This window comes from Gadus morhua, chromosome 16 (genome assembly GCF_902167405.1).
Source record: "Gadus morhua chromosome 16, gadMor3.0, whole genome shotgun sequence".
Lineage (NCBI taxonomy): Eukaryota > Metazoa > Chordata > Actinopteri > Gadiformes > Gadidae > Gadus > Gadus morhua.
Window position 1 is genome coordinate 33,043,778 of NC_044063.1, and position 13,819 is coordinate 33,057,596.

Below are 13,819 nucleotides of genomic sequence, written 5' to 3' on the forward strand. Positions count from 1 at the left end.
TATAATAAACGGATATATTAATGTATGTTCAAAATGTATCTGAAATTAAACAAATAAAATTCAAAATCTGAAAAGTTTATTGCAGAACTGTCGCAGTGGCATGACATATTACATTCAAATCAAACAGGATTTTTGTAGCATCACAAATAGCACCAAAATAAATTACTAGAATTCAAATCAAAACAAAATGGTGGAAACGTGGGTTTATTTACTATGAAGTTCGTATTTTTAATTGTTGAAATGAAATTAGCGGTGACGAGCTAGTTGTTTTGGTAGCGGCTATATTAGCATGTCGCGATACTTTGTACAGGGGATCACGTCTATTAGACGCGCAGAGGGTTGAAACAGCGCTTGTCCGGTCTGCTCACAAGAAGGTTTCTTTGGCCAGTTACTGTGATTAAACACGAGTTGTTTAATGTTCACAATGTATCGTTTTTCATGGGGAAAATGAGATGCGTCCCCGGGACGCATGGATAGTGAGTTTAGTGCGTCCTTTCAGATTTTAATGCGTCAGCGACGCAGGACGCGTACCTAGCAACATCACTGAACTTCCGGGTAAACCGGAAGTGACCCCGCGTTTTTGGAATTATGTTTATTGCAGTTTTTGTATATTTTGGCTACGCCAAAATCTAGCAATAATATAAAGGTCCAGTATGCTTAAGTTCGAATTGATGTTTTTGTGACTCTCAAGCCCATTCAGTTTGTTTAGTGAAAAATATTTTTCTTTTTGTTGATTTTCGTTTTATTGCCTTATGGGCCTTAAATTGGGAAAATAAAAGATCCCATCTTTTTCCAAACTTCTCGTCGGCTCCTGAGTGATTTTCCACCTAGTTCAAGATGCTCCAACACATCTACCCATGACAGGGTGTCACATTATTGCATGTTTATTTCACTGATATAGAATTTTGGTTCAAAGTTACTGAATCGAATCGTGGTTTACAGAATCGAATCGAATCGAATCGTTCCAAAAAAAGTAATTGTCCTTGAATCGAATCGCCAACTACTGAATCGTTAATCGAATCGAATCGTCTGAAGCCAAAGATTCACACCCCTAATAATATGATATTATTTAGATATGGAGCTCCAGGACTCCCGTGGGTTCTACAATATTTACAGTACACGGCTAAAGGCTGTTTGCGCCTCGGCATTGCGATACATCCACTGTAAACAGAGCTCATGGTACCGTGGCTGCAAGCTGCTCAGGGCCACACCCCACCCTCCTCCTTGACCCGCCTCTCTCCTCCTCATTTGCATTAAAGCTGCATACAACCGAAATGGCGCAATTGGGGAAAGCTCAATGTGCGACTGGCTTGTAGTGGCTGTAGTTCTGCACCACGGCTGAATATCGGGAACGTCTTCAAATACTGTGTTTGGGGCCTACTAATATCTACATTAAAGCATCCATAAAGTAGCATGCCATGGGACCTTTAACGCTTGCATTTTATTGGTCACACTTGTTGATTACGTTACTGTTGTGGTGACAAATCAAGTACATGTACTAACATTCCGTTGTCGGGCGGACTTGACAGGAGAGGGCAGAGGCAGGGGGGAAAGAAATAAACAAAACGGGCAGAGCGAGGGGCACCGAGGCCACAGTGGCCGATGGGCATACGATTTTCAGAAGGGCATCAAGGCCAAAGTGCGGGGCAACGACGGCCATGGCCGTCGTGAAATTCCAACCCTGCCCCTGACACATGGGTCAGGGTCTGGCTAGTGAAGTGTGGATAGTGTGTTTGCCTGTTTACCCGGATGATCGCTGGTAAGGGTTGTATGATGTCATCGACATGCAACCAAATGTAATGACTGTTAAAATGATGAAAAACGAAGGTTAACTCTGGGTCTGGTTCATTATTTGATATTCATAGTATTTCAATCGTAGAAACCCGATGTGGAAATAGATAATGGTTCTTGTTTTAAATTAAAAAAATCACTACTAAATATCACAGATGTCAAGAATTGCTGCTTTTAACAATTATTAAGTATAATTTTTTGATTCAAACTGCTATCTACAGCTATGGTTATGTTAACATAATTCATCAAATATATATTGAGAGGATAGAAATAGGAAAATAAAGTGAATCATTAAAGAGCCAGTGTCCCAAAAATTCAAAAATCAATTGCTTTAAACGTGGTGATATTATTGTGAACATTGCATTTTATACCTGAGTACGTGTTAGTGTACACATCACGACACTGCAAACTAGCACGTTCTAGCGACTTTTCAGAAAACCAATAGCGACTTCTTGTGATTTTTTTGTTAACACTGGTTAAGCTTCTCGGACACCAATAGTATAAGGCCATGTTGTGAGTGGATGTGTGGAACTAAGCAGCTGTTTATTTTAATGTCTGCGTCCTAGTGAGGATTAAATATTGGACACTTATAGTACAACACCTACCACCTAAATACAACATCTCTTATTTTAACCCTCATACACTACAATGGCTCTAAGAAATATCACAAAGTTGCTGTGTGTTTTAATTCCAACTGAAACATTCGGTTTACTTGCTCTTTAAATACTCTCCTACTAGATATACCACCAGTTTTTGCATGTTAGCTTTTACCAAGCTATACACTTGCAGTATTAGCATGTTAGCTTAATTCAGGCTATAAACCAACAGTAGTATCATGTAGCATCAGGTTATCCTTTAATTAGGCTGTCAACTAACAGTATAAGCATGTTCTCTTTGTTGCAGCAGTGGTAATGGCTAGAGCACATATTCAACTAAACATACAGTTATAGAAGACAACTAACTGATAATGTGGATACTATAAATTGTGTGTTATCCATTGACCATCTTCTGGGAGATGGCACCTGGCAGCGTGTAGAGGATCAGGGCAAGGAAGAGGGCAGTGATGAGGAGGATGAGGGCGGCGATGATGTACTTCTTGTAGTTCCGCCAGATGAGGTGGAAGAAGCACTTGAAGGGATTCACAAACCACGAGAAAGATGTGTCTGGACGGCTTGACACACACACACACACACGCACACACACACACACACACACGCACACACACACGCGATCACATGGTGGTGAGTACAAGTCATGTCCTGGACGTTCCCCTAAAGCCAGATCGAAATTACCATATAAAAAATAAAATGGCACACTTAGTGTCGTAAATAATTAATGACAATAACATACATTTGTATTTTTAAGTAGGATACATGTATGAATGGTTGTCAGGTTGGGGAAAGTGTAGTGCAGAAGTAAATGAACTAGAAGTAGTTTGGTCTCTGCACCCTCAGTCTGAGTCTCTACAGTCAAATACTGTAAAAATACCAGAGCTTGGATACTCAAAATAGTAAAGTCTAGTCCAGGTGGGTCTAGTCCAGGTGAGTCTAGTCCAGGAAAGTCTAGTCCAGGTGTAGATACGGCCACACTCAACGCGTTACGAGCGTTAGAGGCATAGAAAATCTTTTTGCATTTTCTATGCATTAGGGAACCATTTTTGCATAGGGAACCATTGGTTTAGGCGCGTAGATGCGTTACACGCGCTAAAGTAGAATGTTGGCCGCGTAAAACGCGTTTTACGCACCTAAATAACGCGGCCAACGCACCAAAACGCCCAACGCACAGAGTTCCAAAAAATTTACTTTTTACGCTCCTACGCGTGACGCTTAGCCGCAATAGCCAAACAGCGTTGAGCTTGACCCGATGTCACTGGCAGAGAGACGGAGCCGAGGACGCACAGAAGCAGAAAGAACATTGACGACCAAGTCATCGTTTCAGTGTGTGCTGAAACGATGAGGAGGTGGTTAAACTCTACCAGCTGTGAGCGCCTACAGAGGTTGTCATGCACTAGAGTTTAGATTGTCTGCCCGAGCCCGAGCCCGAGCCGACCCGCAGGCCGGGTCGGGCTGTAAATAATAGTAGTAACAAATGTGTAACAAATGTGTACAAAGTTATTGCATGTATTAAAAAAAATGTTGGGTTGAAATCGGGCTCGGGCTCATGATTAGAGTTAATGTGTCGGGCCAGGCGGGACTCGGACAGAACGTGCACGGGCCGGATCGGGCTTGATTTTCTGGGCCCAATCTAAGCTCTATCATGCACCAAAACACTGCAGCGTTTGGGTTTCCTACTCTCCTCGAACTCCCACAACAAATACAGCGCAGCGATGGTGGTGATCTCAGCCATGTTTGTGGAGCAAAAGAAAAGCAGCGGAGGAAAATAGGTTTTGGGCGGGCTCATCTAGCTGTGTAGGCGCGTTAGGCGCGTTGAACCATTTTTTTGACACACAATGATCACGCGTCAGGTTAGGCAATGTCTTACTTTGGTTTATCCAGAGGTTCTGGTTCCTTGCGGGCTCGACCAATCGGGTGATTCTCTGCCTCCTCTGATGTCACCAGGTGAAACTCCGCCTCCACCTTACCCTGGGAGGGGCCGCATCATGCCAATCAAACATTGCAGATGGGTCATAGATGTATGAATGAAGATCTTTGTATACATGTGTGTGTGTTTGTAGTGTATATATGTTTGAGAGTTTGTGTGGGCTAGTAGATGTGTATGTAGTCTATAGAATATGGTACAGTGAGGTCCCCAGCCTTCTCTAAGGGCCCCAAGTGTAGTAGTGTGTGTTTTGTACGGTGAGGTCCCCAGCCTTCTCTAAGGGCCCTCACTATAATGTTTGTGTGTGTGTGTCGTACGGTGAGTTCCCCAGCCTTCTCTAAGGGCCCTCACTATAATGTTTGTGTGTGTGTGTCGTACGGTGAGTTCCCCAGCCTTCTCTAAGGGCCACCAGCCCCTGGATCTCTTCTGCTGGAAGATGGAGATGCGGTCCCCTGCCTCCTGCAGCGCCTCTTGCCTGCAGCTCTTAGACGACTTACTCCCCCTGGGGAAGGAGTGGAGGTCCAGCTCCACCGAGCCTGCCACAAACAAATACGTAGACACACATATACACTACCATTCAAAAGTTTGGGGTCACTTAGAAATGTCTTTTTTCAATGAGGATTACATAAAATTTATCAGAAGTACAGTCTAGACATTGTTAATGTGGTAAATTCATCAGAAGTACAGTCTAGACCTTGTTGATGTGGTAAATTCATCAGAAGTACAGTCTAGACCTTGTTGATGTGGTAAATGACGAGATGGAAGATGGAAACGGCTGATTCTTAATGGAATAACTACATAGGTTTACAGAGGCCAATTTCCAGCAACCATCACTCCTGTGTTATAATGGTACATTGTTTAGCTAATTGTGTTAAAAGGCTAATTGATGATTAGAAAACCCATGTGCAATTATGTTAGCATACCTGAAAACTGTTCAAAATAAATGGGGTCACCCAGACAATGAATGGGAATGTATATATTCATATATTTACCCCCCCCCCCACACACACACACAAACACACACACACACACACATACCTAGGAAGTCATCTGAGGACAGCCTCTCGAAGTCCCAGACCTGGAGAACCAGAACGGCCGGCAGCTTCTGTTCAGAACAGTCCAGAGAGAAGATACTGCTCCGCTTGGAGATCACCAGCACCTCCACACACACACACACACACACACACACACACACACACACACACACACACACACACACACACACACACACACACACACACACCTCCTTAATATTATCAACAGAAAAAAAGACGGACCCGCCCCAATCAGGTGTAAGACGGCTTGCAGTGACAAAGACAGGAGCGCACTGTGGTTTGACCATATTGGTCATGAAAACAAATAGCTCATTCTGAAAGGGGTCTTTCACATTACTCTTGTTGTGAAAACTGGACATTTGACCATTTCCATGCTACGAGAATATTCAACATGTTTTTCCCTTATTACAGGACATATGTGTGACACATTTTCCAATGTGTACTACATGAGCTTGAATTAAAAAGCTAAAAGTGAAATATCAAACTATTTTTTCATTTTAGATTGTAATAATTTCCTATACTTCCTATACTAGATACTGAAGTTCAAAGATTTAAATGATGCTGGAGGATGAAACAACTGCTCTCTCTCAGAGAGAGGGTGAGAGGGTGCGCCGAGAGGATGGTCGCACTGACAATGGCTCCGCATGCACTACGCAGCTTTATGTTTATAATTGTTTTTATTGTTAGTTTTTTTGTACGTACTGCACCGTCGCTCATTCAGTATGATCGACTGGCACTTTTGGAAATTCGTTCGTCATTTAAAACTGAGTTTTTCTCAACTTACCGGAGTGCTTGCTGTGACTCCTTTGTCTTACCGCCGGTATGCCTACCAATACGCCGACGGAAGAGAAAGAAGAGAGGCAAGCGAGCCGGCATCCTGTGCAGATCTCGGACGAGATACTGCAACCCAACGCTTCCAAGCATTCTACTAGCGAATGTGCAATCTTTGGACAATAAACTGGACGAGCTACACGCACGGATTGAATTCCAGCGGGACATTGCAAACTGTTGTGTACTGGCGTTTACCGAGACCTGGCTGGATCCTATGGTGCCTGACTCTGCCGTCACTCCGACCGGCTTCTCCATCTACCGGCAGGACAGGACTTCCGAGTCAGGTAAAAGAAGGGGAGGAGGGGTATGCTTGATGGTTAACTCTCGCTGGGGCTCGGATGTTGCTGCACTTTCAGCACACTGCTCACCAGACCTGGAGCTGTTATCGATTAAAGTTCGCCCCTTCTACCTCCCACGGGAATTCAGCTCCGTTATTGTCACAGCAGTATACATTCCACCGCAGGCGGACAAAACGTGCGCGTTAGAGGAACTTTACAGAGTAATTAATGGACTTGAGGATGCTCACCCTGAGGCGGTTTCTATTGTTGTTGGAGACTTCAATAGGACCAATATGAAGAAAGTTTTACCGAAGTACTATCAACACATAAACTTTCCTACCCGGGGTGATCAGATTCTTGACCATTGCTACTCACAGATTCGAAAGTGTTACAAACCCCTCCCCCGCCCCGCTTTCGGAAAATCGGATCACACCTCCATTATGCTTATCCCTACCTACAGACAGCGCCTAAAACAGGAAAAACCGGTTTCTAGGGCAGTTCAACGCTGGAGTGCTGAAGCCATTAGCACTCTGCAGGACTGCTTTGACACAACAGATTGGCAGATGTTCTTTGTTGCAGCTGATGGGGACATCAATGAATACACAGACTCTGTCTCCTCACACATCTCCAAATGCATTGATGATGTCGTACCTAGGGTCAGTGTTAGGACCTTCCCAAACCAAAAGCCCTGGGTAAATGGTAATGTCCGTGCTAAGCTCAAAGCACGGTCCTCTGCCTTTAACTCTGGTGACCAGGAGGCTTTGGGGAAGTCCAGATGTGACCTGCGGACGGCCATCAGAGATGCAAAGAGAGAATACAGGGACAAGCTGGAGTCCACCTACCTCAACTCTGACCCCCGACGCCTGTGGGGTGGCCTGCGACACATCACTGGCTATAAAGGGAGAAATAGCAGTGATGATCAGCCTGCCGCCTCTCTCCCTGACGACCTCAACACCTTTTACGGAAGGTTTGAGGCAACCAACCCCCTTCCTTCAGCAAGACTGGCCGAGGACCAGGACGACTACACTCTGTCCCTGACCGTGGCTGACGTGAGGCGAGAGCTCCAAAGGGTGAACCCCCGGAAGTCATCGGGGCCCGATGGAGTCCCAGGCCGCGTCCTCAGGGGGTGCGCTGACCAGCTTGCTGAGGTATTCACCTCCATATTCAACTTATCACTGCATCTGTCTGAAGTCCCCACCTGCTTCAAACAGGCCACCATCATCCCCATACCAAAGAAAACATCAGTAACCTGCTTGAATGACTACCGCCCGATAGCACTGACCTCCACAATTATGAAGTGCTTTGAGCGGCTGGTCAGAACCCACATCTGCTCTACCCTTCCCAACACCCTGGACCCCTTTCAGTTTGCATACCGTCCAAACCGATCAACAGACGATGCCATTGCCCTAGCTACACACGCCACCCTCTCCCACCTGGAAAAGAGCAACACATATGTGAGGATGCTGTTTGTGGACTACAGCTCAGCATTCAACACTATTGTGCCTGCCAAGCTCGTCCCGAAGCTCAGGGGCCTGGGTCTTAAAACACCCCTGTGCAACTGGATCCTGGACTTCCTGACGAGCAGACCCCAGGTGGTGAGAATCGGCAACCACACCTCCTCCTCACTGACCCTGAGTACCGGGGCCCCCCAGGGCTGCGTACTCAGTCCCCTCCTGTACTCCCTGTACACGCATGACTGTGTGGCAACACACAGTTCCAACATCATCCTGAAGTTTGCAGACGACACTACCATCCTGGGTCTCATCTCTAACAACGATGAGACCGCCTATAGAGATGAGGTAAGGGTCTTGGCAGAATGGTGCCAAGACAACAACCTGTCTCTCAACGTCTGCAAAACCAAGAAAATGATCGTGGATTTCAGGAAGCTGCAGAGGGGGGGTCAGGACCCCATACACATCGAGGGAGCTGAAGTGGAGAGAGTCTCCAACTTCAAATTCCTCGGTGTGTACATCAAGGATGACCTAACCTGGTCCATGCAGGCAGGCTCAGCAGTCAAAACTGCACAGAAGCGGCTATACTTCTTGAGGAGACTCAAGAAGTTTGGCATGTCTTCAAAAACTTTAACAAACTTTTACAGATGCACCATTGAGAGCATCCTCTCAGGCTGCATCACTGCCTGGTATGGTAGCTGCTCCGCTAGACCGCAAGGCCCTGCAGAGGGTGGTGAAGACAGCGGAGCGTATCACCGGCAGCCATCTCCCCTCCGTGCAAGGCATCTACAACAGTAGATGCCTGAGGAAAGCAAAAAAGATTCTAAAGGACAACAGCCACCCAAGCTATGGACTGTTCTCATTGCTGCCGTCTGGTAGACGCTACCGGAGCATCCGAACACGGACTACCAGACTCACAAATAGCTTTTTCCCCCTGGCTGTAAGGCTTCTGAATCAGAAACACTGAACCTCTGAACAGTTGCCACCTCCACCTACTCCCTGCTCCCCCACTCATACAATTCACTTCAGAGATATATTTGCACAATTTTAAAAACTTTTAACTTATCCTTAGCATTTCTTTTTAACTTATTCTCTATTCACACTTAAACTGCTGCTAGCCCTTCTACTGTACTCTAATTGTGGAATGTTAATGTTAAATGTTATATTGTTATAATGTCATAGTGCTACAGAGATATATGTTGTTTTTTTTAAATTGAGAGATTTAAAAAACTTGGTTTATTGTCATATTGTTTTAGAGTTTTATGTTATTTTTGTTATATGTATGATGTCTACTGCGTAGATGAATGATGCTTGCCAAGTCGTAAGAATTTTGCTGTGCTGAAGCAATTTGGTACATGCAACAATAAACACAATTTGACTTTGACTTTATCTGCTCGCCCTTATCTACCTCATGTTCATATCCTATCTCCTGCTGTCTGTGTCTTTCTGTTCTCTGTTGCGCAGCCGTCCCTCATCACAGCTCACTGAGAATATCTCTTGTCCTCATTTTATTGGCTGTTTCTAATATTAAAACGTCTGGGTCAGAATGTGCTGAATCAGTCTCATTCGCTGCTGAGCATATTTTCAACTGAGTGGAGTCGTACCTTCAGCTCATACAGACGCACAGAGCAGCATCCAGAGACAGAGACCTCTCTCCTTACAGAGCAGCCCTCCGGAGACAGAGACCTCTCCACACATAGAGTGGCCTTCAGAGGAGAGACCTCTCTCCTCACAGAGCAGCCTCCAGAGGACAGAGACCTCTCTCCTCACAGAGCAGCCCACAGAGGACATAGACATCTTTCAACACATAGAGCAGCCTCCAGAGGACAGAGACCTCTCTCCTCACAGAGCAGCCCACAGAGGACAGAGACCTCTATCCACACACAGAGCAGCCTCCAGAGACAGAGACCTCTCTCCACACACAGAGCAGCCTCCAGAGACAGAGACCTCTCTCCACACATAGAGCAGCCTCCAGAGGACAGAGACCTCTCTCCTCACAGAGCAGCCTCCAGAGGACAGAGACCTCTCTCCACACATAGAGCAGCCTCCAGAGGACAGAGACCTCTCTCCTCACAGAGCAGCCTCCAGAGGACAGAGACCTCTATCCACACACAGAGCAGCCTCCAGAAGAAAAAGACCTCTCTCACAAAGCAGCCTCAGAGGACAGAGACCTCTCTCCGCTCTCCTCTCTCTCTCCTCACCTTCTCAGCGGGGAGGTAATGGAAGGGGAACACGAAGCGCCAGTTGAAGTTTCCTTCTCCAGTCAGAGAGTTGTAGTGAACGTCTGTCTCCTGTCTGTCCTCCTCCAGACCCTTCAGCCATCTGAACACACACACACACAAATCAACACATGTCCATACAGACACAGACATGCTCACACACGCGTACACACACACACACACACACACACACACACACACACACACACACACACACACACACACACACACACACACACACACACACACACACACACACAAACACACCCACACACACACACACACAAACACACACACACACACCCACACACACACACACACAAGTACACACACACACACACCAGAGTTTAGATTGTCTGCCTAAGCCCGACCCGCGAGCCGATATTTCCCACCTCTATCCTCGGGCCGGGTCGGGCTAGGCCTTTGATCGAGCGTTTGTTGTTTTTTATCATTGCTTTATTGGCCTAATCTGAGGGGAAATCTAGGCCATGAACAGAAATATTATAGGCCTAAATACACGGGTGTTCTCAATGCAATGGAACGCTCCGTTGCATGGGTGCACTTGCATGGGTAGTAGTCCGGTAACTTGTCAACCCCAGCGTCTTCGGTTGCTAAGCGACGTCAAAGTCTTTCACAGACTATTTCTCTGCTGATCAACACTACTAACGAATGCTGGTAACAAATAAATTGTTAAAAGACACACCATGTGATGTTATTTTTTCGTTTTGGCAAGTAGCCTTGTAATAAATGGGATAACGTATAGAACGTCGCCGGTCATTATCGAAAATAAGCCCCTTCAGGGCGAAGCAAGACACCTCCGCTGCACGTCGGTGTCCTGTTCGCCCTGTCAGGGCTTATTTTCCCGATAATGACCGGGGTTCTATACATTATCCCTTACATATATATTTAGAAGGGTTGGCCTAAGTAACAAATGTGAACAAAGTTACACATGTATTAAAAAAAAATGTCGGGCTCGGGCTCATAATTAGGTGAGTGCTGCATGCAGCGCTCAACTATTGTTCTTCATAAGTTTTATTCTTTCTTTCTTTCTTTCTTTCTTTCTTTCTTTCTTTCTTTCTTTCTTTCTTTCTTTCTTTCTTTCTTTCTTATTCCCTACAAAATTTGGGACCTTTCTCCTTCCTCAATTTTTCACCAGACTCCATTCATATTTTAAAATATTCAGAATAGCTTGGAATCGTGCGCTTCCTTTCAGATTTTTTTAATATTTAATACTTTTTAAGATATTCTACTTTTAAAATATATATATATATATATATATTTTTTTTTTAACATGGGAGTCAATGGGAGGACGTCAGAGCCTGGTACTTCAAATGTTTAAGATGTAACTAAATCAATTTTCAGCTGTTTATCTTCGTTCAAACCATTTAACAAATCTACACACTTGTATCTTCAATAATATCGAAATGGAATTTCGATATCATTTAAACTTTCTTCAGAATCACAGTTTTAGTTTCAAACCGTCATATTCTACAGTTGGTCCCATTGAAGCCGTCTGCCCATTCTGACATTTAAATTACTTAAGTCATCGTAACTCGGTCTAATTTCAACCGTTTTCCCTTCATTCAAACCATTTAACAAATCTACACACACTACACACAAATCTACACAATTTCAGCAGATTGGGCTACTTTTGGAGGACGTTCAGGCAGTGATGCCAGATTGGGCGGTTTTTCCCACTCTATTGAGCTACTTTTAATCTACTCTGCATTTTTAGCAATGCTTTGCGCATTTCATTCAGCTGTAACTTTATTTGTGTCCAACCATTTACTTTTTCTTGAATGGTGTGCATGTTTACATTGTTTACTCCATTTAGACTTTTGGACTTTTGTTCAAATCCCTTTACTTGATTTAAGCCATTTAACGTTTCTTTATGTCTTAAAGGTTGGGTATGGGATTTGCGAAACGCAAGCAGATTTTGAAAATACACAACTCAAATGGTCCTACCCCCTCTCCTTCAGCGCTGACTCTGACTCCACCCATTCCAAGTACATGCGCGAGAGCGAGCCATTAGCTACCATGGCGAGGCAGACGTGTTTGTTCGCTCCGCCGCAAAACATTATCCGTTACCACGGCAACCACGGCAACCACCATCAATCCCGGGAAGACCCCGAATCACCAGGCTCAAGCGAGCTAGCTGACCCCAGGATAGCGCGTCGGAGACGCCGACACAAGAGGGGGGGGCTTCATGCTAGGCTAAAAGCCCGCGCTAGCCGACCACCGCTACCCAGCCTCCTGCTAGCTAGCGTGTGGTCTCTGGAAAACAAGCTGGACGAGCTAAGGGCCAGGATTACAACTCATCGGGAAGTAAGAGAGTGTTGCGCTCTAATCTTCACCGAGACCTGGCTCTCAGACAAAGTCTCAGACTGCGCCTTTCAGCTACAGACTCACTCCGTACACCGAGCAGACCGGACTGCAGCCTCCGGTAAAGTCAAAGGGGGAGGAGTGTGTGTGTTTATCAACAACTCGTGGTGTGGAGATGTACGGACTGTGCATAAGCATTGTTCGCCAGATGTGGAGTTTTTACTGTTGAGATGCCGTCCCTACTATCTACCAAGGGAATTTACTGCTGTGTTTTTGGCTGCTATTTACATCCCCCCACGCGCCAACTCCACTGCAGCGCTCAGCGAACTCTATGACATCATCAGCGCGCACGAGACAGCTCATCCTGATGCTGCGTTCATCGCCGCTGGCGACTTTAACCACTGCAACTTAAAGACTGTGTTCCCCAAATTGTTCCAACATGTGGATATTCCCACCCGTGATAAGAACATACTGGATCATGTTTACAGCAGCATACGTGGTGCCTACAGGGCCGCACCCCGCCCCCACTTCGGGCACTCAGACCACATCTCTATGTTCCTGTATCCTGCATACAGACAAAGGCTGAAACAGACAAACCTTGTGACTAAACAAGTCAAACTCTGGACACCAGACACTGAGAGCATCCTGCAGGACTGTTTTGCTCAGACAGACTGGGATGTGTTTAAAGCTGCAGCCACACTGGAGGACTCTTCTGTCAGCATACAGGACTATGCTGAGTATGTGACTGGGTATATTAGCACTTGTGTTGACAACATCGTGCCCACCATACAAGTCAAGAGGTTTCCCAACCAGAAGCCCTGGATTAACAGTCAGGTACGCCACATGCTGCGTGCTCGCTCTATTGCATTTAAATCACGCAATGAGACGGAGTACAAAGCTGCGAAGCATGCTCTGAAAAAAGCCATCAGAGCAGCCAAAAGGCAGTACAGAGTGAAGCTGGATGGCTTCTATTCCACTGCTGACTCCGGGCGGATGTGGCAAGGCCTGCAGCACATCACTGACTACAGGACCACCACCAGCACCATCAGCTCCACAGACAGCTTGCCGGATGAGCTCAACACCTTCTACACCCGCTTCGAGACCTCCAGCCCCACCACAGAGAGGAGGCCCTCACACACCAGGAGCACCCTCCCCCTCTCCCCCCACCAACCGTCTCATCAGGACAGGTACACAGAGTCCTGAGGAACATCAACCCTCGCAAGGCAGCCGGACCAGATAACATCCCTGGGCGAGCTCTCAGAGCATGCGCCAACGAGCTGGCTGATGTTCTCACATCCATCTTCAACCTTTCCATCAGCCTTTGCACAGTTCCC

The 13,819-nt window shown here is 45.9% G+C and overlaps 1 protein-coding gene across 1 annotated transcript in view; it reads right to left on the reverse strand.

The window, feature by feature from the left end:
• Nucleotides 1-607: 607 nt before the first annotated feature.
• Nucleotides 608-13,819, reverse strand: part of fer1l6 (fer-1 like family member 6) — a 147,591-nt gene continuing 134,379 nt past the window's right edge. The window contains exons 41-45 of the mRNA XM_030381757.1: nucleotides 10,146-10,266; nucleotides 5,368-5,488; nucleotides 4,708-4,865; nucleotides 4,273-4,373; nucleotides 608-2,962 (exon numbers count right to left, since the gene is read on the reverse strand). Coding sequence (XP_030237617.1) covers nucleotides 2,782-2,962; nucleotides 4,273-4,373; nucleotides 4,708-4,865; nucleotides 5,368-5,488; nucleotides 10,146-10,266 — 682 coding nt within the window. The 3' untranslated portion in view covers nucleotides 608-2,781. The remainder of the gene's footprint in view (nucleotides 2,963-4,272; nucleotides 4,374-4,707; nucleotides 4,866-5,367; nucleotides 5,489-10,145; nucleotides 10,267-13,819) is intronic.